Source organism: Colletotrichum godetiae (genome assembly GCF_030913485.1).
Source record: "Colletotrichum godetiae strain CBS 193.32 chromosome Unknown BDP55scaffold_34, whole genome shotgun sequence".
Classification (NCBI taxonomy): Eukaryota; Fungi; Ascomycota; class Sordariomycetes; order Glomerellales; family Glomerellaceae; genus Colletotrichum; species Colletotrichum godetiae.
Window position 1 is genome coordinate 126094 of NW_026851282.1, and position 20496 is coordinate 146589.

Genomic DNA, 20496 nt, shown 5'->3' on the forward strand with positions numbered 1-20496 from the left:
GAGCACTACATACACGAGATATACCGCATTCGATCCAGGATTGATTATTTCGAGCAGTCAACGTCGCGAATGCTGGTGCTGATGAACAACGAGTTGGAGCGGCGCCGGGCGGACAACATCCGGCAATTCACGCACGTGACCGTCGTGTTTCTACCACTTTCAGTACGAGTGGCGCACCGGCAAGCGGAACTCTAAGTGGCATGGCCTCTACGGCAATCGTGGCTTTGGCTGTCACTGCGCTACTGCTCTTGTATGCGAAGACAGTCAGGACGCTTTATTTCTGGGTATATGGCACGGTGTTGTCCCCAGTATCCGGCTGGTTCATCGGCCTCGTTTCTTTAGCACTTAGTTTAGTCAAAAAGGTGTGGCGGGCATTCTATTTCTGGTTAAGGAGAGACGAGCTCGGAAAAAGAAAGGAATCTATCATTGAGTGGTACGAAGAGCTAACGAAGATATAGTATAGTATTAGATCTAAGCATTCAGTAGAAACAATAGATCTAGAAGGCGGTATAGGCTATAGGTAGTCATTGTGGTTCTAGTTCAATTAGAGGCATAGAAAACGACCAGGATTTGACCGAGTTTTCAATTAATATGGTCGTATGTAAAGAGAACACAGGAAAATGCCAACATACTAGATTACAACCCGCCTAGCTGTGGCTTGAAAACTCGACAGTCGACTGATCCCTCTCCCGAAAGCCCCAGCGTCTTTCAACGTCAATTCCTCGCTTCATATCTTTTCCTGTGGACTGATATTAAATGTTCAAGGAAGGGATCAAATGGTTGGCCATTATGCTGTAGTCTTGCTCTCCTTTGCCGATTTGGAAACCGTCTGTCAAAACGGTCGATACTGTCGACATGGATGAACCTGCCATCTTCGAGTGCGCCCGTTGTCTGCATAGCTAGCTTTGCTGTTTATAGCTTGACTCAGCATAAGCTGAACCTTAGATAGGTGTACTACCGTCTACGTGCTCAAAAAGAGTTCGAGCCTGAGACTTGGTGGAGTTGGAGACTGACGACGACCCCCAAGCCAAGACCGGGGACTAATGGAAAAGTATATGTAGATATAGCAACCGGCTTCAATACCCTTTTACGCATCCTATGCCAGAATAGCCCTCACCTGCCTACTCAACCACGATGCATCTACGGACTTACACCACATCTGTTATCTTGGTGGCTTCTGCCGCGGCACAGTCCCTCGGGGACGTACTCTCCAAACATGGCTCGACATCGATGCTTCACGGTCTCCTCGTAGACCTGAAGCTCATGGAGACCTTTGAGACTACCAAGAACTCTACACTCCTGGCCATGACCGACGATGCAATCATCTACTTAGCAAAATGGGGCCTGAACCTCACCTCCATGGATCCAGACATCGCCAGGGGAATCCTGAAGTACCACTTCCTAGAGGGCGCCTACCTATCATCGGCTCCCGCGCTCCACGTAGAGACTCAGCTAGCTCGATCGTCTCTCAAACCATCCTCAGGCCTCACAAACATCTCTCAGGGTGCCGTTGTCAAGTTGACAGCAAGCTACGACGGTTCATACAGCCTCCGCGTGGAATCCGGCGACCAGAAGATCATCCACACTGTCGACACAGACATTCACCACGCAAACGGCGTAATCCACACGATCGACCAGGGTCTGGTTCTCCCCCGTAGTCTATCAGAGACTAGCAGCCTGGGAGAACTCGACGGTTTCTGGAACACAGTCACCAAGTCCCGTATGGGCGGCGTGCTCGAGAAGCTCCGTGATGTGACCGTGTTCCTCCCGAGCAACAAGGCTGTCTGGAAAGGACACTCGATGCTAGAGTCTTTGAATATAGAGGCACTGGAGACGCTCATCAAGGACCACGTCGTCCCGAACCATGTCTTGTTCCATACGTGTTTCCCGCAAAAGCCGAGGATGGTGACGACGTTGAGCGGCAAGAAGATTTCCATCAGCGGCGATTCCAAGGGACGTATCTTTGTCAATGGAAAGATGGTGATGATGCAGAATGTGCTTATTAGTGGTGGGGTTGCTCATATTGTGGATGAGCTGCTGTCACCAGAAACAGGTATTCTCTTCCCTTCTGTCCGAGACCTACTTGCTTACTGACGTTCTCAGATCCTGGCCACGACTCTTCTCCTGGCGCTATTGGGGCTCCTTGGGGCTTACGTGAAGACATTGCTCGGGCTGTTGTTGGACTTACCGTCATCTCTGGTGTCTTCATCATTGGTGTTATTAAAGCTGTCAGATGGAGGGCCGCCAAACGGAAGGCCTTTTTGCATTACGAGCCCCTGCCAACCACGCCTAGTGTGGTTTGGGTGGTACCTAAGTAGGTCAGCTGCGACTAAGGTCGTCTTCGGAGACTATGAGAATAGCCAAGAGTAGGGGTCTAGTCTGGTCCTGAGCTACAATGTACGAGCCGGAGTGGTATAGCAATCAAGATGTTAGAAAGTGGCAATACTACTAGTGGATCGAGGTGCTCAATGACGGAAGAGAGAATGTGTCTCAGTCTTATTTGATAGATGGTCTATCTGATAACATTTGTCTTCCCCTGCAGCGGTCCTTGCTGTCATATCCCACAGTTTCATGAGACTCTTCGACGCCAACGCCGCCCTCCTTCGCATCGCTGCGACCTGACCATCTTCTTCAACTAGTAGGCGATTCTAGGATAGTATGATTCCCTCGGAGTAATCGCGTAAACGCTAGACAATGAATGCAAACATGGGAGATTTTTCCTTTGCCCTGGACCCCCGGTCCGAGTTTTTCCTGTGCCTCCCTACCATCCTGATGGCGTGTAACACATCCCGTGTACACCCTAGACAAAGAGAATCAAAAGAAGAGTAGAGGTATTGAAGTAAGGAAAAGGACGTAGTCCAGATAGAACGACAACAAAAGCCGGATAAAGTAGTAAAAAGAAAAGAGATATCGCGGAGGGTATTAGAAGATCTTGCTCGCCAACGCCGACACATCATCAGTCTGCGCCAGCTGATCAAAAGCCTTCACCAACCCCATCGCCGCACCCGCCGCCGCACCACCAACAACAACCATCTCCAACCCACCCACAATAGCCTGCCTCACGCACCGCAAGCCCGACCATCCCGAAACGATACACGTCTTGACGTACCCAAACGCAAACAGCGCGACGGCCATGACGGCGACGGAGATGTAGAGCGCGAGGTAGACGTCCTCGGCGGGGACGAAGAAGTACGGGAACAGCGGGATGAGACCGCCGAGGAGGTAGCCCGCGGCGATGGTGAGGGCGGAGACGAAGGCGCGGTTGGAGGCCGGTTCCTGCTCGCAGTGGTGGAATTGCATGAGGAAGTCGATGAGGCGCGGGGAGGTGGAGAGGTGGTCTGTTACGTCTTCGAGGGTTTGCTTGGGGAGGTCGTAGGGTTCGAGGACCTCGAGGACCTGGGCGCGGGCGAGGGCTGGATCGTCTTGGGTTAGGCGGGTGCATTCGCTGCGTGTTTCCTTGTAGGATGCGCTGTTGGGTTTTGCGTGTTAGTGATGCTCAGGACTTGATATTGAAAACATGGTGAAGGTTTACTTACGCTTCGCTTTTGGCTCCGAGGTAGCCACCAAGACCCATTGAGATAGCACCGGCAATCAACTCCGCCATGCCGCCAAAGATGACGACCTTTGTCTGTCCCAGCGCCGACAGGCCGGCCGTGAGGGCGAAGGGCACCGTCAAGCCGTCAGATAGTCCGATGGTGGCATCGGAGATCATGCGAGCGTCAAGACGGAAGCTGCGAGAGTCGCTCTCTGAGACCCTTGTGGATGTGGTTGACGTTTCTGAAGTAGTTGTGGCCATGGTCGCTGTCGAGACGGTCCGGTCACTGGACCGCAGCAGGGGTTGCCTCTCGAGGTCGCCGCCGTCAACGACGGTCTCATCCGACATTGTGCTCTCGGTGCGGCCGAAGGCGGATTTGGCGCGCGTCGGGGGCGGTGTGCGGCCGAAGAGGAGGTTTTTCAATGTGACGAGACCCATGATGTGTGATAATGTGAAGAATAGCTCTTCTCTTTTGATGTGAGAGAGAAAATGGAAAACAGGTTTCCTGATGAGATGTGTTATCAAGGTGAGAGCGTGGTGTCGACGTCCAGGTAGGGGTTAATCTGATATATTTCAATCTTTTCTCGCCTTGATCCTGTAGACCTTTGTTTGAAAGGTATCGTCGAAGCACGTCCGAGAGAGAGAAGCTGCTTGGACTTGTGAATCGGCGAGGTGTAAGCTGGTTTTTAGAGGAGAATCGAGAGACAGAAATCAAATCCGGGGTAGTGAGACAGGCTTGTTTGTTTTGTTTTGGTTGAATCGAGTTGATCACAGGTCTGGATGAAGTAGTATGAAGTAGTATGAAGGACGAGATCAATTGGCATTCCAGTTTGTCAGTGAGAGTTGGTGTAAGAGGGCAACCATCCGTCACTTTAAATTCCTCGAGACTAGGAACGTTTGACTTTTCCACTAAGATACCCCCCTTCTTGCCCTTACATATCAAAGCTAACCAGAATCAAGGTACTTTGGAGAAAGAATGTCAAGCAATGGGGCAACAAAAACGAAACTTACAAAGCCCCAGAAGTGAAAAAACAAGCCGAGCTTGCCTACTTGCCTCGACCATGACAGCCAAAAAAGAGCCTATGGTGTAGCTTCTTCCTCACTACGACCCGGAAAGCCATTAGCAAGGGCCCAGTTCGAGCGCCCCCGATCCCAGAGGCTGCAGGGGTCGCAGGCCACCCTGCGACCCGGTGTTACCATTCGGAGGAGTAATCAGCAACGGCTGTTCGATGATTGGGTAGATTCGGATGTAAGCACTGATTCCAGCATCTTCCATTGGTCTGCTGGCTCGGGAGTGCCCCACCAAAGCTCGGGAGTATGGACGGACATGTACGGTACGTATTTCTTATATCCTTAAACGCAACTCGGAGCACCGCGACGACCAAGTTGCATGGTTGCCTCCGCTTTACATAACTGCGTTTCCTCTTTTGGGTTTCTTACTGCGTCCATGTTCGGTGATGATTGGTCCGCGGTGCAACCGGCCGACCCTCCGGAGGGGAGCATACGGCCGGTCTTCCGGCGTTTATTTTTCTACGCCGAGTCAATTTATATCTACTAGAAGCCTGGGGGGGGGGGGGGGGGGGGGGCTGGAGGACATGGGAAAAGAGAAACGGTGAAGGAGAAAACAAGCATGCTCATCCTGACTGGTCATTACGCAAAGGGCCACGGTTAATTGCTTTCTGCAAAAGCTACTTCGTAGTTGATCGAGAAAAGTCCGAAGGGGAAATCGCCGCTCGGTGCTCGGCGCCGACGGGAGACGGGACATTCGAAATCCAAACGCTCTCACTGGCTCGCTGAGTATCCAAAATGGTTCCTGACCGCTCTGGATGCACCTTGTTCGCTTCTATTCTGTTCTGTAATCGGGGATACTCTACCTGCACAAGTCGAACTAGAATGGCGAACTCATACAGTCACCAGACAAATGCAACGAAAGGATTGTCACTGGATAACGTGACGGAGAAAAGCAGTGCCCCTGCGCGGTTCTCCCCGCTCCTCGCCCAAGCACGATTAAGACAGATCCTACGTGGCTGGTTGAGTCGATTTAGAGTAGGCAGTGTCTTCTATCTCCAGGTGGTCCAGGCGTGCACACACACACACATCACCAGGAACGACGTTGCCGTGGAACCCCCCTCCCATCGATATTGCAAAGTCGCAATGCCGTTCCTGAGTTTTCCAGGAACATTGGTCCACGAGGGCCTTGTCCGACTCATCCCACCGGCCACCGGGGAACCTTTGCGTGTACTGAAGCATTCACAGGTTGCAAGTTGCAAAATACTGCTGTAACATTGGGTCTTATCTACCAGCGCATCCCATGGGCCCCCGTTATTTTGAACTCAACAGCCAAAGCGTTGCAGTACGCTTTGACTTTTTTTTTGTCGTATCTGCCTTCAAGTCCCATCACAAGCAAAGTTTCGAGAAATTTGCGTTCCGGGGAACAGATCCTGTGTTTTCGTGTCTCATCCAGAACGTGGCTCAAACTTCTAAATCGTTTCCTTCTCCCCCACCCCCCTCCCGGTTTGGATGACACACATAGAGAGATACATCAGAGGCTCCAAAACTTTCAAGACAATCTAGATCATGACACGGGCCAGACCTCTAAAAACCAGTCTCACCCGGATCTTGATCCCGGCTGCCTGGTGAACACAGCACGTGTACGATTACATTCCTCAACTTACGTACCTGTACCTCACTCTGCCTACCTAGGTCGGACGCGAGAATCCGTGACACTTTTCCATCCAGAGACAAAAAGGTGTGGGGCGGATCGGCTCGAAGACAGGTTCGGATCCGAACTACCACGGCGAATAGCGGAGTATTCAATCGTCCCTAGGTCAGCTGAACTGAACAGCTCGGGCTCCCTCCCACGATTCGCCACAAAGTACTGTATGACAAGCAATGCTATTCGGACCCTTCTGACTCTCCATTGCGAATACCGCCACATAGAATCTTCCATCCGGCTACGATATCCCTTGCTTCCTACTTATAAAAGTACCTAGGTACTCCAATCCACACCAGCCTCAATTCCAGCCACACTTCTCTTCACTCGCCCTAATCCATCCTTATCCACATCCAACTCCCACTCTCCAAATTCCTCTAAACATCCCACCATCCCACCATCCCACCATCCCACCAAACTACGTCATCACCATGGGTCTCCCCATCAAACTAGGCGTCCCTAATGTTCCAGAGGACGAACCTCCCAAGACACAACCCGCCCAGTCTTCTACCACCAACGAACAGAGCCAGCACCAGCAAACGGGTCACACGGGCCAAGCCACCGGCGCCGGCGCAAACACGGGAGCCGGCACGACCCGCCCCAAGACGGAAGCCGAGCTCGAGGCCGACCGGCTCTACGAGGAGGCCATGGAGGAGGAATACGCCAAGAGAGACGGCGGCTCATAGCGGGTAGATAGAAAACGACAAATATCACGTCTAGGAACCGCGCGATATCAACGTATCAAAAGAAGAACAAAATGCAATTATTCATAATGGGTATCTATGCCCAACTATCAATATTACCATCCACCCCTGCCCATGAATGCATCACAACCTTGGCCTTCTCCCCGTACAAGTTCTAGCTTTCTAGGCGATCTGGAACGGATGTGCCTCGGTGTTGAAAACAAACTTGTTGTCCGCCACTTCGACTTGAACCTTGGCATCCGTCGCTTGGATCAAGTAGCTGTACTTGAGGACCTCAGCAAACCAGAAGCTCTCCTGGAAGTCGTCAGCCGTCCCTCCCTTCGGGTCTTGGACATTGGTGATGGACGAGAAGCCGCTTCCTGCGCTGCACGTCTTGTTGATCGCCAGGAAAGCGTCCCAGGCCCAGTCTTGGTACTTGCTGTCGCCAGTGGCGCGGTAGGCGTAGTAGTAACTCTCAATGACCTCGGGTCTGAGAACGTAGCCCGCGCCGTCCTCTCTGATCCAGAAGCCTGCCTTTTGGTAGAACTCTGTCTGGTTGGCGGGCGGGTCGGGGTTGAGCGTCTTGTTGACTGGCGGCGTATTGTCTTGCCAGCGGAATATTTCTGGTCCGATTCCAGTCGCCGTCTGCTTGTATGTCTCGCGGCAGCCCTCGGTCAACTTGATGCCAAAGTCGACGTATTTCTGCTCCTTGAGAACGAGACCACCGAGAATAAAGTTGCCACCATCGAAGCACGCGACTAGACAAACATTTTAGTATTTGATTATGTCCAACAGTAACGGATCAACTTACGATGACTGCTGACGAACCTAAGGTTCGCATTGTTATACGCCGCCAAAAACGTCAGATCAGGCCGAGTAGTCGGGCTCGACGCCAGGAATTTGATCGATGAATCGGCCGCAGCAATCCACCGTTCCTTGTAAAGAGAAAAGCGGTTCTGGTCGTACACCCACATCTTGATGAGGTATTCGTAGAAACTGTCGGTGCCTCCGTTCCAGCCACCAGACTTATCCGCAAATGTCCCGTTTGCGATGAAGACGTCCGTACCCAGTAGACCGGGAAAGACCTCCTCGTTGGGCTTGAGGAGGAAGTTTTCGCCCTTTTGTGACAGATCCGCATATTGCTTGTCCCCCGTCAAGTCGCTCAGCCGAGTCCACTCCAGCACCAAGGTCCCAATGGTCGCAATGCCGTTCGTGTCGGAGCCCTTCTTGCGCGGTTTGGGATCGTAAATGAGCGTGTTATCGGGGATACCGGTTGCTGTATCGAATGCAACTTTGAGGTTGTCTGCGAGCTTCTTTGACTGTGTGAGAAGACTGTCTACACCAGTCTGGTTACTGGCGACGTCTTTAAGAGGTCCCTTCAGCAAGTCATGTCCTAATCAGTTATATCAGCATTTAGAGAGAACACTGCCATTCACATTGCGAAGCCTGTCTCACCTGCCAACATGCCGCCAAGATATCGGATAGTCGTTTCAAACACAGAGACCTCGCTATCCGTCACATTGAAGTTGATGGTCGGTATAAAGTCTAGAATCTGTCCCACGACGTCCTTGTTCTCCATGAGGATGGCAGTACTCAAAGCGTCCACAGCACTGGCACCCCAACCATTCCTACCGAAAACAGTGTCAGGAAACGGGCCTTTGCGCTGCCACTTATGGACAAAATGTTTAGCTTACCGGTCATTCTCAGCCGTGTTTGACACCGGCTTCAGTGTATCATTCGGGAAGGCGAACTTGCGGTACCCGTCCCACGAGCGCTGAAAGGCTTCTTTGACGGCTGCCGCCCTCTCGGGCTGGTTGACATACTGCGGCGCGGCGGCCGGCAGAGGAGTTTGAGGAGAGGCTGACGCCTGGGCGAGGAGCCCGGCGATGGCCAGTCCACGCATTGACAGCTGCATTGTGTCGCGACAGAGAGCCTCTGGTAATTAGATGTCGGTCCTGGGAGTAGAAAGACTACAGACGGAGTAAGGTCCGGACGAACGACGACAGAAGGGGGGGCACAGAGAGAGAGAGAGAGGCTGCGGTCGAACGTATATATATATATATATCTACATCGACTGCATTATTGGGGCGCGCAAAGGCTAACGAAATGACAATGTGGTCAGTCGGGGGTGTTGGAATCACGCAACCCCCAGGAATCGGCAAACTCTGGGAAACTCGGGAGGGAGGACCTGGAGACTGGGACACTTTCCACCCAGGCACAGCATGAGATGAATAAACTCTGTTTCTCATCCATACTCCCCCGGACTTTGCGTTCGCCCCTGCTCCATGTCTCATAGTCGGGGGACCTTTTTTTTCCTTTCACACCAGCTGCCCCTGCTTCTTCTCCTGCTTCTGCCCGCTTTCTGCGTCTGCAACGTCGGCTGCTGCTTGTCGTGCCTTATTCGACGTGGTAGGTGGTTCTCGCGACCCGGTGTCTTTCCTTCCCATCTCCGGCTCATATTCGCCCTCCTTGATTATTGTTCCTTTCGATACCACCCTCCACCCCCCCAAAGTCCCACCAACCCCAGTAGAATGAGACTATGAGTAGCATCTAACACCCAGAGTCAGACGAACTGTTCTTGAAAAGAACGTGGGTTGCATCACTGGTAGGGCGAGTGATGAGCCGTCCACGCGGGCCGAGTCCGCTGGCTGCCGTAATGGCTGGCATCAAACACGCGCAGAGAAGATCTTGCCAGGTTCGTCGTTGCTCATCTTGGAAATGGCAAAGTCACCAGGCACGGACGTCCCTGGTGAATCAAGCACGTGCGGAGCAGCTGTCGGGGGGGGAGAAGGCCCCTTGCCAGTGCAACCCAAAGTTAAATGCAGCGTTGCGTTGCAGTTGCATACGGGAAAAGGAAGGAAACAAACGAGTGCTGGCGAGTTGCAATGCCCGAGCCTCCGAGGGGGATGTGGATTCTGGGCCCTCTTCTAAAGTCTTGGCCACGAGGTGTTGTAGGTTGTCACTCGTCGTGCTCGTTGACCTTCCGTATAAAGCAGTGTCTCCTCGGTACTTTGAGATGCGCTTCAACGGAGTCAAAACCAAGGCTTCCAGATGATGACCGACTGCGGCCTTTGGTCTTGGCACGGGCGGATCAGAAGACTGCTTGGTGTGCCGATGGCCGCTATACCCGGCTTAATCTAGCCGTGGATGATCGGAGCTACTGATCATTGGATCTCAGAGGCTCTGCATGCTCGGCATCGATGCAGTGCCTTTTGATTTCCATGTAAGAGCAAGGAGTAGCGCATCAATAGTCTAGTCGTTTGGCACGTTGCTTAAGAGTTACGCAACTAAAGACCGAATGTCAATCGTGATAGGGAGAAACGGCGCGGCGTCAGAACTAAGGTCCACCAGCTCGTCCCATGTCAACCACTTGACTTGGTCAGAAGGGTGACATTGGAGAAATAACAGAAGCGTGCGTGACGATCTTCATCTCCAACTCTTGACTTGAGTTCGGTACCTGCAAAACTGTGTCAAGGCCGCCCCCGCACTGCGCGAACCCACGAACACAACCTCTATTGAGCACAGCATTCAATCCCCCACCTGCTCTGTTGCAACGCCAGAGACTACGTTGGAGATTCTAGATCCGACCAGGATGGCATGCCTGCTACTGACGGACTTCGCTTTCTTACCGGGCGACTCGTCTGATGGTTGCATTCTGTTTCCAGACCGGCATCGTCGTGATTGGCTTACCGACGAACCAAGGGTCGCTTCAGAAGTGCGGAAAGTTTACTTCATCGTTCGATTCGTTCTCCCACTCGAAGCCGCATTTATGCTCTTCTTCGAATCCCACAACGAGTCATAAAGTTTCCACTCTCTTATGCGAAGGGTGCCTCGCGCCTTAAACGCGTACCCATCTCTTGTAAGTTGTGCCTTCCTTTCGAAACGTCGAATAGACTTCAGCCCACAATATTCAAGGCTGTGTCGTGTTTCTGGGCTGTACGAAAAGCGACATGGCCCAGAGACTACGGATATTCAGCCCTGCTTCCGCAACTTTGCGAGTGCGGCAGCGACCCCGTCTGTAAGTGCATCGCCTTTGGCACCTGCGCTGTCAACTTGTTTCGTCTGCGCCTGCGCCTGCGCCGGCGTCTGTGCTTGTGCTTGTACCTCAGCAATCCGCCTTGATTCCTCGATGGCGGCGGCAATCATTGCCTCTTCATCGTCCTCGTCCAAATCTGGATTGCCTCTTTCCAACGCCGCGGGCCTCTTGGGCTGGGTTGTCGTTGGTGTGCCCGTCGCAGGTGAGCCTCTTGCCGAGTCCCTGGTAGACATCTCGCGAAGCGGGACCCTACTGAGAGGCACAGCTTGATCCAGCCTCGATGCTTGCGATGGCCTTCCATCCTCGGTGCGTTCCGACCGATCTAGCTGTCGTTTGCCAGACTTTTGTGCTCGGAAGGGCTCCTCGACGGCCTTGACCCATTTGTTGACCTTGACAGCTCCCCATCCAGCGAGCAAACCGATTTCTTCGGGGTTCGCATTGATAGCATTCTTCAGGCTACCAAAGTTGCTGACTAGCGCAACGGCATCCGACTTGTTGACGCTCCTGGGAACTGTGACGAACTCGACTAGCTTTTCAGCATACGTCGACGCTTGTTGACCGCGGATGGCATTGAAGTTGGCGTGCTCGTAAGACTTGTACAGCTCGAGGTATCGCGCGGCCTCGGCGGCTGACCAGCAGAGGATGAGGGTGACGTTGTTGACCAATGAGGACTTGGACAGCTCGCGCAAGACCTCCTCGTGGTTCGGAATATCGACCATGGTCAGTACGATACGCAGGTTGTATTTCCCTTGGAGATTTCGGATTCTCGTATGGATGTACTCGGGATGGAGGCGGTGGTACTTCAGACTGAGCGCAGACACCCGTCAGCATGGTATCAAGGTAGGCTAAAGGGAGTTTGTTTGGGTAGTGAACCAACCTCAAGAATAATGCACATGTCGTCAAACCAAGACCGTAGTCAGCTAGAATGTCGCTGTACTCCCACGGCATGGACTTAAGAGATGCGAGCACCGGGTTGCCCCGCTGCCGTGGAGACACAAGAATGGCGGAACCGGATCCTCGCTGAGGGAGGGCTTGGGGTGTCGGTTGGACAATCTTGCCGCTCGCAGAAGCATTTGCAGGCGGTGGTCTATCCAAACGCTGCGGTGTGGGCTGCTGTATCTTTTGCGGTGTCGGTTGCTGCACACGGGGACGAGCTGGTTGAGTCTCGGGGCGTGAAGGTGCAGGGTTCGACGATGCGAGAGCAGCTAGAAAGTCTTCGTCGGCACCGAAGTCGTCGTCCATGATAAGCAATTCTAGGTGTTTCGCCAGTTTCTCGTATGCGAAAAGATTGAAGCTTGGGCTCTATCAGTGACACGGTGCACGGCGTGGAGAGCAGGAGGATGGCGATGTGACTGGTGATGTTGGACAAGGTAAAGAAAGTGCACGCGGCGAGAGTCGCGTCTGCGGAAGCTATGGACCTTGCCCTGGAAACGTCCCTTACCTTTGGCGGGGTACCTAAGGCTGGTTGAACCCACCTGCTTGGGGCCGGCAAAATGGATCCATTACAGCGGTCCACGCCCCAAAGGGAAATTAATGATGACATCGAATTCGGCACCTCAGCAAAACTGTCAAACTGGTGGGGTTACTCATCTACCTCGCTTCCTTTGACAATATCAAGTTTCTAACACACACCTCATTGACTTGAGAACCTTTTACTTCCAGACTGATACTGGTACTGAAATTTGATACTGATGTTTTGATTCCTTGAGGTACCTTTCTCAGACATGCCATGTCCGAACCTATTCCAACGCCGTTCCCCTAACCATGCGGGTGTACCCGTTCCTGGAGACTAATAGTAGATCATCCGCCCTCCGTCCTAATCGTAGTTGCTCCCACGAGATGCCGCGTCACTGGTCATTTGGTCGTGAAGGGTATATAGAGCCTTCAACCAAGTGTCGAACACGGTCTCCAGATTCTGCGACTCATCTGTTTGCCTCCTCGCTTCCAGGACCTGATCCCTCAACCTCTCGTAGGCTTCGATCATTACCCAAACTTGAAGAGACGAGACGTCTGTTCCCGTCTTGTGCGAATTGTCCAACATGCTTGTCGAGAGTTCACGGGTCAAGAGGTCCATGGCGATCTGCAAGCTCAAGTTCTGGCTCGATCCCCCTTGCGAGTGCGAATTGCGGTTCAGTCGGGCGCGATTCCGCGGCGGGGGCGGGGGTGTCGACGGTGGTTCTGGTGAAAATGACATGGGCTTGAAGTAGATGGCTTCCTCGTCAAACGCAACTAGTGTTCCATCGTCGGACCTGGGTGACCTAGGGTACGCCGCCGATGCACGGCGTAAAGGCGCCGGTGCCGGCGAAAAGATGTCTCGCCGGAGCTCTGCGGGTGTCTCGCCGGCGCTGTGGCGTGACCGTGTGGTGGAGGAGGAGGAAATTTGGCTGTGCAGCGACTGTCGCGATGGGAAAGGATCAGAATGGGCGTCGGTACATATTGAGCTGGCGTCCTGTGTCTCGAGGAGATCCCGGTACTGGTTCGCAATCAGGTCGACGCTGGTAACTTTTTCGGCGGTTTTGGCACTCCTCCCATAGCTTGCGTTCTCCAGTTGGCCGATGGCATAGATGGGCGTCTTTGCCTGGCGTCTCATGCTCGATCTCGTGCTGATGGACGAGGTCGGTGAGCTGAGTGAGCTGTCGAGAGACGGTCTCGGTGTCAAATTGCTGACAGCAAGGTGCGAGAACTCTGGAATGATGGCCGGCGCTGGTGTATCGAATGAGACTTTTCGTGGTTTCTCCGGCGTCCTTGGTCTGGTAGTTTGGGGTTTTGATTTTGGTTTTGATTCTTGAACAGCGTTGCTGTCTCCGAGATATGCGTGCCATTTTGCGTCGCTGAGGTCTGGTGACAAACGCAGGGAAGGTTGGCCGATGGTTCCGGCTTGCTGGGCAGCTAATGCCACCCCGGTATTGAGTTTGTTTGATGCTACTGGGTCGATAGGTGCAGGACGTCGGATGGACAGGAACTTCTTTTGCAGCCTGCGGCGTAGGCGTTGCGGAGGTTCCGGTGCACTACTTGATATTGGTGCCGGCGGTACTAGTGACTGTGCATGAGGACGACGATCCATGTTGTGCTGGTTGAAGTAGGGTAAAAGCTAAGAGACCAAGGTAGGTGAGAAGACGGCGATGAGGAAAACTATTAAAACGTGTGTTGGTCTGTTGGTAGCAATGCCAGTGATTGTGGCGGACGAGTTATCTAGGGTTTGCAGAAACTCATATATGGGCTGGTTGAGCTTTTTGGTATACTGCATTCATGACTCTCTGTGAGCGGCAAATGACGTCTCGGGGACGAGGAATTGAGCGTGAGAAAATGGGCAGTTCCATGCACATGTTGGATTGTGGGTGTGAGGGGATAGCAAGAGGGAGGGATGATATAGGTAGCATGTAGGAGGGCAAGCCGCAAAAGGCAGAGTCAGCGCAGGTATCCACGCGCATGGAGGTCGGGATATGCATGTACGATGATGGAGGCTTTGGGAACTCGACAAGGCAGAGCTCAAAACCGGATTCCCACTGGAGGAGCGGGCATATGGAGCGGGCAGTGGGAGAGCAAAAAAGGTTAAAGAGGTCACAGATGGAGGGCATACCGGGATGGTGTGAGCAAGGAGTGCAAGGAAAGGTAGTGTAGGGTAAGAATAAGAGATGCCTCACTCTGCTGCGTCTGCGAGGCAAGGCAGGGTAAGCTAAGCTGAGAATGATGTGAGGTTGGGACAACACATCGCAGTTGGCTGGGCCTGAACAAGGTAGCCATGAGTTCCTGTTTGCTTTTCCAGTGGAGGCGAGGCGAGTGGATATCGAGAAAACCACCCGAGGGTACGGAGTAGAGGCGAAGCGTTCAAAATCCCGCTCTTGTCTGTCGGTGTTTGCGGCTTGTCGTGGGCAATCAGTCAGTCACTGTCAGTTAGTTGTGGGAAGAAAACATGGATGGGGAGGATGGAAAGTCGATGGGCATCCTTGTTGTACCCACGTCATCGTATCCCACCTTTGCAACATGTGCCCCAGGAAAGACGGTCGAGGCTTTTGACCGGTCAGGGATGTGGCCTGGGAGTTGGTGGGCTGTCCCGATCGCTGGCAGGGGTTCTATCTCAACTCGCATTCGCTCAACGGTGGGCTCTGTGTGAGGATGGGCTGCGGCTGCAATGGATGGACGGCATGTCGGATGGTTCGCGGTGAGCGGGAGTGAGTTCGGAGTTGGGGTCAGAGATGAGACGGGTGGCATCGGGGCAACGTTGGTGAAATCTCGCGAATCGCCTACCGTGATGATCTGATGATCCGTCTAGAGAATCCAAGTCTGAATAAACACCTACTCCCCTGATGGTCTTTGAGTAACACTTCTCTTGCAAGTTGAAGTTGGTTAGAGAACTGGTGTTTCTGGGTTGGTGTACGTACAGATACGTATCCTCCAAACTACGTACAGATACGTACTGTAAAAATGGGCGCTCGGGGCAGGCAGAGATCAGAGGCCAGGCGGAACGTCGGAACGTTCCCGTCCTGCCCATCCCCGTGTCGATTGGCCCATGAAAAGCCTCATCCACTACGAACTTCCACGCAGTACTGCGGCAATCCAGGACAGTGACATATTCCCAGTTCCCAGTTCCCACCTCCTTCCACCTTCAACCCCGACAACCTGATTTTCCGCCACTTTTTTTTTCCCTGCGCGACGTGCTTCCTCCACCTTGAGGCTCGATTTTCCGACGCCGTGGCCGCAATGAGCCAATGAACGGCTGCAAACTTCCCCGCGTTCTCTGCTCTGCATTGAATCGTACTCGAACCAACAATCAATCGCCTTGTTGCCTCCGTCTCTTGTTCGCTGGTTCCCCTCCTCATCTTCAGCTGTCATTCGCCTTCGCAACCAACAAACCCCTTGGCCCGTCCAAGATCGACGCCAAAATACTAAACTCGCCTCCGGAACCCCTCCATCGTCGTCCAAGCATCCCGGACTGCGCTCCGGTATTGGACGATAGCCACCCGTCTTCGCCATCTCATCCATCAGCCCTCATCTAAAAGTCAATGGGCATTGGCATCGGCATCGGCATCGCCTACACCACCTACAACAACTTTAATTATTTCACCTTACCACCATCATCACCATCATCATCATCAGCCATGATTGACTTTACTCTTTTTCCCAATCTACCTCTGGAGCTGCAAGACAAGGTTTGGGAGGCTGCCCTTCCCCCGCCCGCCCCGACCGCTTTCCATGTTCAACTGGCCCGCCATCCCATGGGTCGCGCCGAGGATGGCTCCATCGACCGCTACAACATCAAAGATAGAGTTCTTCTCTACAGACTTCGCACTTCTGGTTCCCCTCATCTCTCAGATCGCGACTGCGTCATGTCCACTCTCTTTGGCATGCTTTTCGCCTGTCATCGCTCCTATCTCGTAGCTACACGCGCCCTCAAGTTCATCAAGCCTTCTCATCCATTTCTTCTCCGAGGCGGTGATTCATCTTCCTACACCCTCATACTGCGAGGTGGCGATTTGTTGGGCGCATACCACATGGAAGTTGACGCCATGGAGGATCTTATCATTCTCAACACTGGATGGCAGTGGCCCTGCCGTCTGATCAGTACTGCCGGCGTTTTTCGTCTTCACGTGCCCACCCCACTGCGGTGTCTGGCCCTTGCCTGGCCTGGGCCTCACCAAGTCGGCCCCTCTGACGGTCGAAGTTCATTTTACAATTCAGAGGCTTTGAACGGCCTGCTAACCTTGTGGGGCTCCCGCACTCTCCGTAGTCTCTACGTTGTCGTGGATCCGGCCCATCTGCGGGAGGCGGAGAAGCCGTGGCCCGCCCCGGGTGATCGATGGAGCGTATCGAGTCCCCTCGGCGCTGACACTACACTAGAGGACTACTTGGCATCCCTTGATGTTGACAAAAGTAGTCAGGCACAGTGCCTATTCCAGCGTGGAAATCGTCGGTACTTTGAAGTCTCGGCCGAGCAAGTGGCGCGGTCCGGTGGTCTCGGAGAAGTTGTCGAGCTTCTCGAGTCCGCCCGCAGGCGTCTCACCCCTACCGTCAGCCCTGGTGTTCATCAAGAACATCTCACCCAAGCGCTAGAGAGCGAGACAACGCCATGCAGATGTAGGGTCCTCTCTTGGCAGCAGTCGTCGTAGACGATACGGTATGCCGCCCTTGGGTCCCCTGCCAATTCCCACATTGCATCGTGAACTATCTACTCCTTTTGTAGGGCATGCTTGGCGGGATGTGCAAACCCCAGGCCTTGTCTTTCGCGGTCACCGGTTTCAAGGTTCGCTCTTTGATTTGACGTCAGGAATTAACCAGGTTTCTGAGAACCATACACACAACTGCCTTCTCTACATGAAGCTCAGGCACCTGGCTCAGAAGGCCCCGGTAAGAGGGCTATGACCAGTAATGACTGAGCGATCACATCAACGTTTCCCTGAAGCCAGCCGGTATGGAACGAACCTTACCGCTGGACCTAGCAGATAGACAAGTGCAAGAAGAGTAAGAAAATCACGAGGGTTCTGAGAGCATTCGAGAAGGCACGGATCTAGCATGAGGGCATACTGGATTCGCGCCTTCACAACCGGACGTCTTACGAAGGATGGCCTTCTTGAGCAGACAGCTTGGAGGGACAGACTGTCGAGGGATCAAGTGTTGATACAGTCAGTCCAATGAGAGATTCGATTGTCAGGTTCTTCATTCGCCAATGCCGCCAAGTCAACTCGACGAGCGCGAAACCCAGAGACAATGGCCCCCCTTCGCACTAAGATGCCGTCTAGAGCCGTTTTGCATAGACTTCACGGAGAATTACATGCGTGCGTTAGATGAATTCATCACGGCCAAGGACGCAACATCTAATTCCAGCCACATGAACCCCGAATGCCGGGGGAACTAGAGAAATTGTTCTGATCGGATTCTTCCCTCCTCATTCGCTCCCCCCACCCAACACCAACGAACATCGTCAACATCTGCGAGGCACGAGGCCTGGGGGTCTGGCGGAGCGTACACCGAGCACGAGGCACGCTAATTGTCGAGGCGGAGGAATTTCTCCATCAATCAGAGGCCGTTAAAGGGATGGGTCCGAAGCCGGCTCGGCCTGGCGAACCCCCCGCGCTGGCACGCCGTCCCTGGGCCGGGTTGTTTCCTGCTGCCAAGCCCCACCGAAAGGGACCCTCTCCGGCGCATACCCCTCCACTGAAGCCCCTCCCCCTCCTCCCCCTCCCCCTCCATTATTCCGTCCCCTCATACTGTTCAGTGCTAGCAACAGACTGTCCCTCTGTCCCAATTCCAGACTCGGGGTAAAGTAAAAGTGAGCGAGGTAGAAAAAAGTAGAGGGTCGTGGCCCGTGAGTGGCCTGGCCATTGGCAAAGGCGGGGGTGAAGGGAGAAGAAGAAACACATCGTCGGAGGCTATAAAGGTCTCAAATCTCTCTGCTGTTGCTGTGTGATGTAGCAATTTCCTCTACTCTTCTCTCCTCCATTCTCCTTGCCGTCCACAGTCATTCCTCCAAGAATCACGGTCCGTGTTTCTCTCTAATTGTCTATTGTTCTCGTTCTCAGTCAATTGCCCACCATGAGTCTCGATATCACCATCACCGGATGGCAGACGCGCGATGTGCGCTTCCCCACGTCCCTGGACAAGACCGGTTCTGATGCCATGAACGCTGCTGGTGACTACTCTGCCGCCTACTGCATTCTCGAGACCGACTCCAAGTACTCTGGACACGGCATGGTATACTTCCCCCAATTCCCTACGTAGCTAATCTCGCAACGTCGCTCACCCCTCTCTTCCTTTCTAGACCTTCACAATCGGCCGAGGAAACGATATTGTCTGCAAGGCGATCGACTACCTGGTCGAGAGAATCAAGGGCAAGAAGCTGTCAGACCTGGTCTCAAATTGGGGCCAGACCTGGAGATACCTCGTCAACGACAGCCAGCTGAGATGGATCGGTCCCGAGAAGGGTGTCATCCACCTGGCCCTCGGCTCCGTCGTCAATGCCATCTGGGATCTGTGGGCCAAGGTCCTCGGCAAGCCCGTCTGGCGCATCGTCGCCGACATGTCTCCGGAGGAGTTTGTCGCCTGCATTGACTTCCGTTACATCACCGACGCCATCACCCCCGAGGAGGCCATCCAGCTCCTCAAGGAGCAGGAGCCCACAAAGGCCCAGCGCATCAAGGACGCCGAGAACAGCCGCGCCGTCCCGGCCTACACCACCAGCGCCGGCTGGCTCGGCTACGGCGAGGACAAGATGAAGGGTCTCCTCCAGGAGACCCTCGGCAAGGGATACCGCCACTTCAAGCTCAAGGTCGGCAGCAGCGTCGAGCAGGACAAGAGGCGCCTGAGCATCGCCCGCGAGGTCATTGGCTACGACAGCGGCAACATCCTCATGGTCGACGCCAACCAGGTCTGGTCCGTGCCCGAAGCCATCGAGTACATGAAGCAGCTCAAGGAGTTCAAGCCCTGGTTCATCGAGGAGCCCACCTCCCCCGACGACATCCTCGGCCACAAGGCCATCCGCGAGGCCCTCAAGCCCTACGGCATCGGCGTCGCCACCGGCGAGATGTGCCAGAACCGCGTCATCTTCAAGCAGCTCCTCATGTCGGGCGCCATCGACATTTGCCAGATCGACGCCTGCCGCATGGGTGGCGTCAACGAAGTCCTCGCCGTCCTCCTCATGGCCAAGAAGTTCAACGTCCCCATCGTTCCTCACTCGGGCGGTGTCGGCCTGCCCGAGTACACCCAGCACCTGAGCACCATCGACTACGTCGTCGTCAGCGGCAAGCTCTCCGTGCTCGAGTACGTCGACCACCTGCACGAGCACTTCCTCAACCCCTCCGTCATCAAGGACGGGTACTACCAGACGCCCACCGAGCCCGGCTACAGTGTCGAGATGAAGGCCGACAGCATGGACCAGTACAGCTACCCCGGCAAGCAGGGCATCAGCTGGTGGACCAGCGACGAGGCCAAGCCCATTATTGAGGGCGAGAAGATTTAAAGAAATGAGTTTTTTTTACGACTCTCAGGTTCAAGGGGTCGAGCAGAGTGTATAAATGCTCGTCAGCAGGGAAACGATGGCATCCTGCATGGTACGGTAAGCCGCCGGCCATCTTTTGTTACCGACTTATGAGGATCAATGGGGTCCGGCCAGGGACGAAGGTCGGTCCGCAGGGCAACGATGGCATCCTGCATAGTCACGTTTATGGCTATCCTGTGCATTTGGGCACAAGAAACAAATTCGGGGGGTCTGGCGAATAGAGCCAGGCCGCAGGGCAACGATGGCATCCTGTATGGCGCAGCGCAGCTTCAGCTCTGTGACCATCCCTCATACCTAGCGTTTGATTTTCACTGATTTTCTTGCAACTAAAAAGGGGGTTTGGTCATTAGGGGCCATTCCGCAGGGCAACGATGGCATCTTGTATAGAATGAGTCTAGAGGCTCTCTATCCCGTCACAATAGCTACATAATGAGACATTTCTCAATGAGATACAAATTTTGAGTCTACTCGTGATGTTAAATGTTTTGTTGAAATAAAATGTGTGGTAGTATAAAAGTGAGGTGTGAAGAATACCCA

The 20496-nt window shown here is 53.7% G+C and overlaps 8 protein-coding genes across 8 annotated transcripts; 4 read left to right on the forward strand and 4 right to left on the reverse strand.

Moving 5' to 3' along the window:
- The first annotated feature begins 1109 nt into the window (after positions 1-1109).
- On the forward strand, positions 1110-2532 carry BDP55DRAFT_614913 (uncharacterized protein). The gene is made up of 2 exons (XM_060571251.1): positions 1110-2053; positions 2104-2532. Exons 1-2 carry the CDS (start codon positions 1135-1137, stop codon positions 2316-2318), a joined length of 1134 nt encoding a protein of 377 aa, XP_060426932.1. The 5' UTR covers positions 1110-1134; the 3' UTR covers positions 2319-2532.
- A 390-nt stretch (positions 2533-2922) lies between these two features.
- Positions 2923-3973, reverse strand: BDP55DRAFT_695726 (integral membrane protein DUF125; the record flags this gene model as incomplete). The annotated part of the gene is made up of 2 exons (XM_060577499.1): positions 2923-3469; positions 3537-3973. The coding sequence occupies 2 exons, from the start codon at positions 3971-3973 to the stop codon at positions 2923-2925; spliced, it is 984 nt and encodes a 327-aa protein (XP_060426933.1).
- Positions 3974-6679: 2706 nt separating this feature from the next.
- Positions 6680-6934, forward strand: BDP55DRAFT_730941 (uncharacterized protein; the record flags this gene model as incomplete). Its single annotated transcript, XM_060579763.1, has 2 exons — positions 6680-6712; positions 6773-6934. 2 exons carry the CDS (start codon positions 6680-6682, stop codon positions 6932-6934), a joined length of 195 nt encoding a protein of 64 aa, XP_060426934.1.
- A 94-nt stretch (positions 6935-7028) lies between these two features.
- BDP55DRAFT_671435 (family 47 glycosyl hydrolase) lies at positions 7029-8919 on the reverse strand. The gene is made up of 4 exons (XM_060575454.1): positions 8626-8919; positions 8387-8559; positions 7743-8324; positions 7029-7689 (listed from the first exon to the last, which is right to left on the reverse strand). Exons 1-4 carry the CDS (start codon positions 8844-8846, stop codon positions 7115-7117), a joined length of 1551 nt encoding a protein of 516 aa, XP_060426935.1. The 5' UTR covers positions 8847-8919; the 3' UTR covers positions 7029-7114.
- A 1984-nt stretch (positions 8920-10903) lies between these two features.
- Positions 10904-12209, reverse strand: BDP55DRAFT_730943 (DNA repair protein rad10; the record flags this gene model as incomplete). The annotated part of the gene is made up of 2 exons (XM_060579764.1): positions 10904-11774; positions 11845-12209. 2 exons carry the CDS (start codon positions 12207-12209, stop codon positions 10904-10906), a joined length of 1236 nt encoding a protein of 411 aa, XP_060426936.1.
- Positions 12210-12361: 152 nt separating this feature from the next.
- Positions 12362-14213, reverse strand: BDP55DRAFT_235379 (uncharacterized protein). The gene has a single exon (XM_060566176.1). It carries the CDS (start codon positions 14029-14031, stop codon positions 12784-12786), a length of 1248 nt encoding a protein of 415 aa, XP_060426937.1. The 5' UTR covers positions 14032-14213; the 3' UTR covers positions 12362-12783.
- A 1853-nt stretch (positions 14214-16066) lies between these two features.
- On the forward strand, positions 16067-17074 carry BDP55DRAFT_695730 (uncharacterized protein; the record flags this gene model as incomplete). Its single annotated transcript, XM_060577500.1, has 1 exon — positions 16067-17074. The coding sequence occupies one exon, from the start codon at positions 16067-16069 to the stop codon at positions 17072-17074; it is 1008 nt and encodes a 335-aa protein (XP_060426938.1).
- Positions 17075-18151: 1077 nt separating this feature from the next.
- BDP55DRAFT_671442 (mandelate racemase/muconate lactonizing enzyme domain-containing protein) lies at positions 18152-20219 on the forward strand. Its single transcript, XM_060575455.1, has 2 exons — positions 18152-18656; positions 18724-20219. The coding sequence occupies exons 1-2, from the start codon at positions 18498-18500 to the stop codon at positions 19918-19920; spliced, it is 1356 nt and encodes a 451-aa protein (XP_060426939.1). The 5' UTR covers positions 18152-18497; the 3' UTR covers positions 19921-20219.
- Positions 20220-20496: the final 277 nt, after the last annotated feature.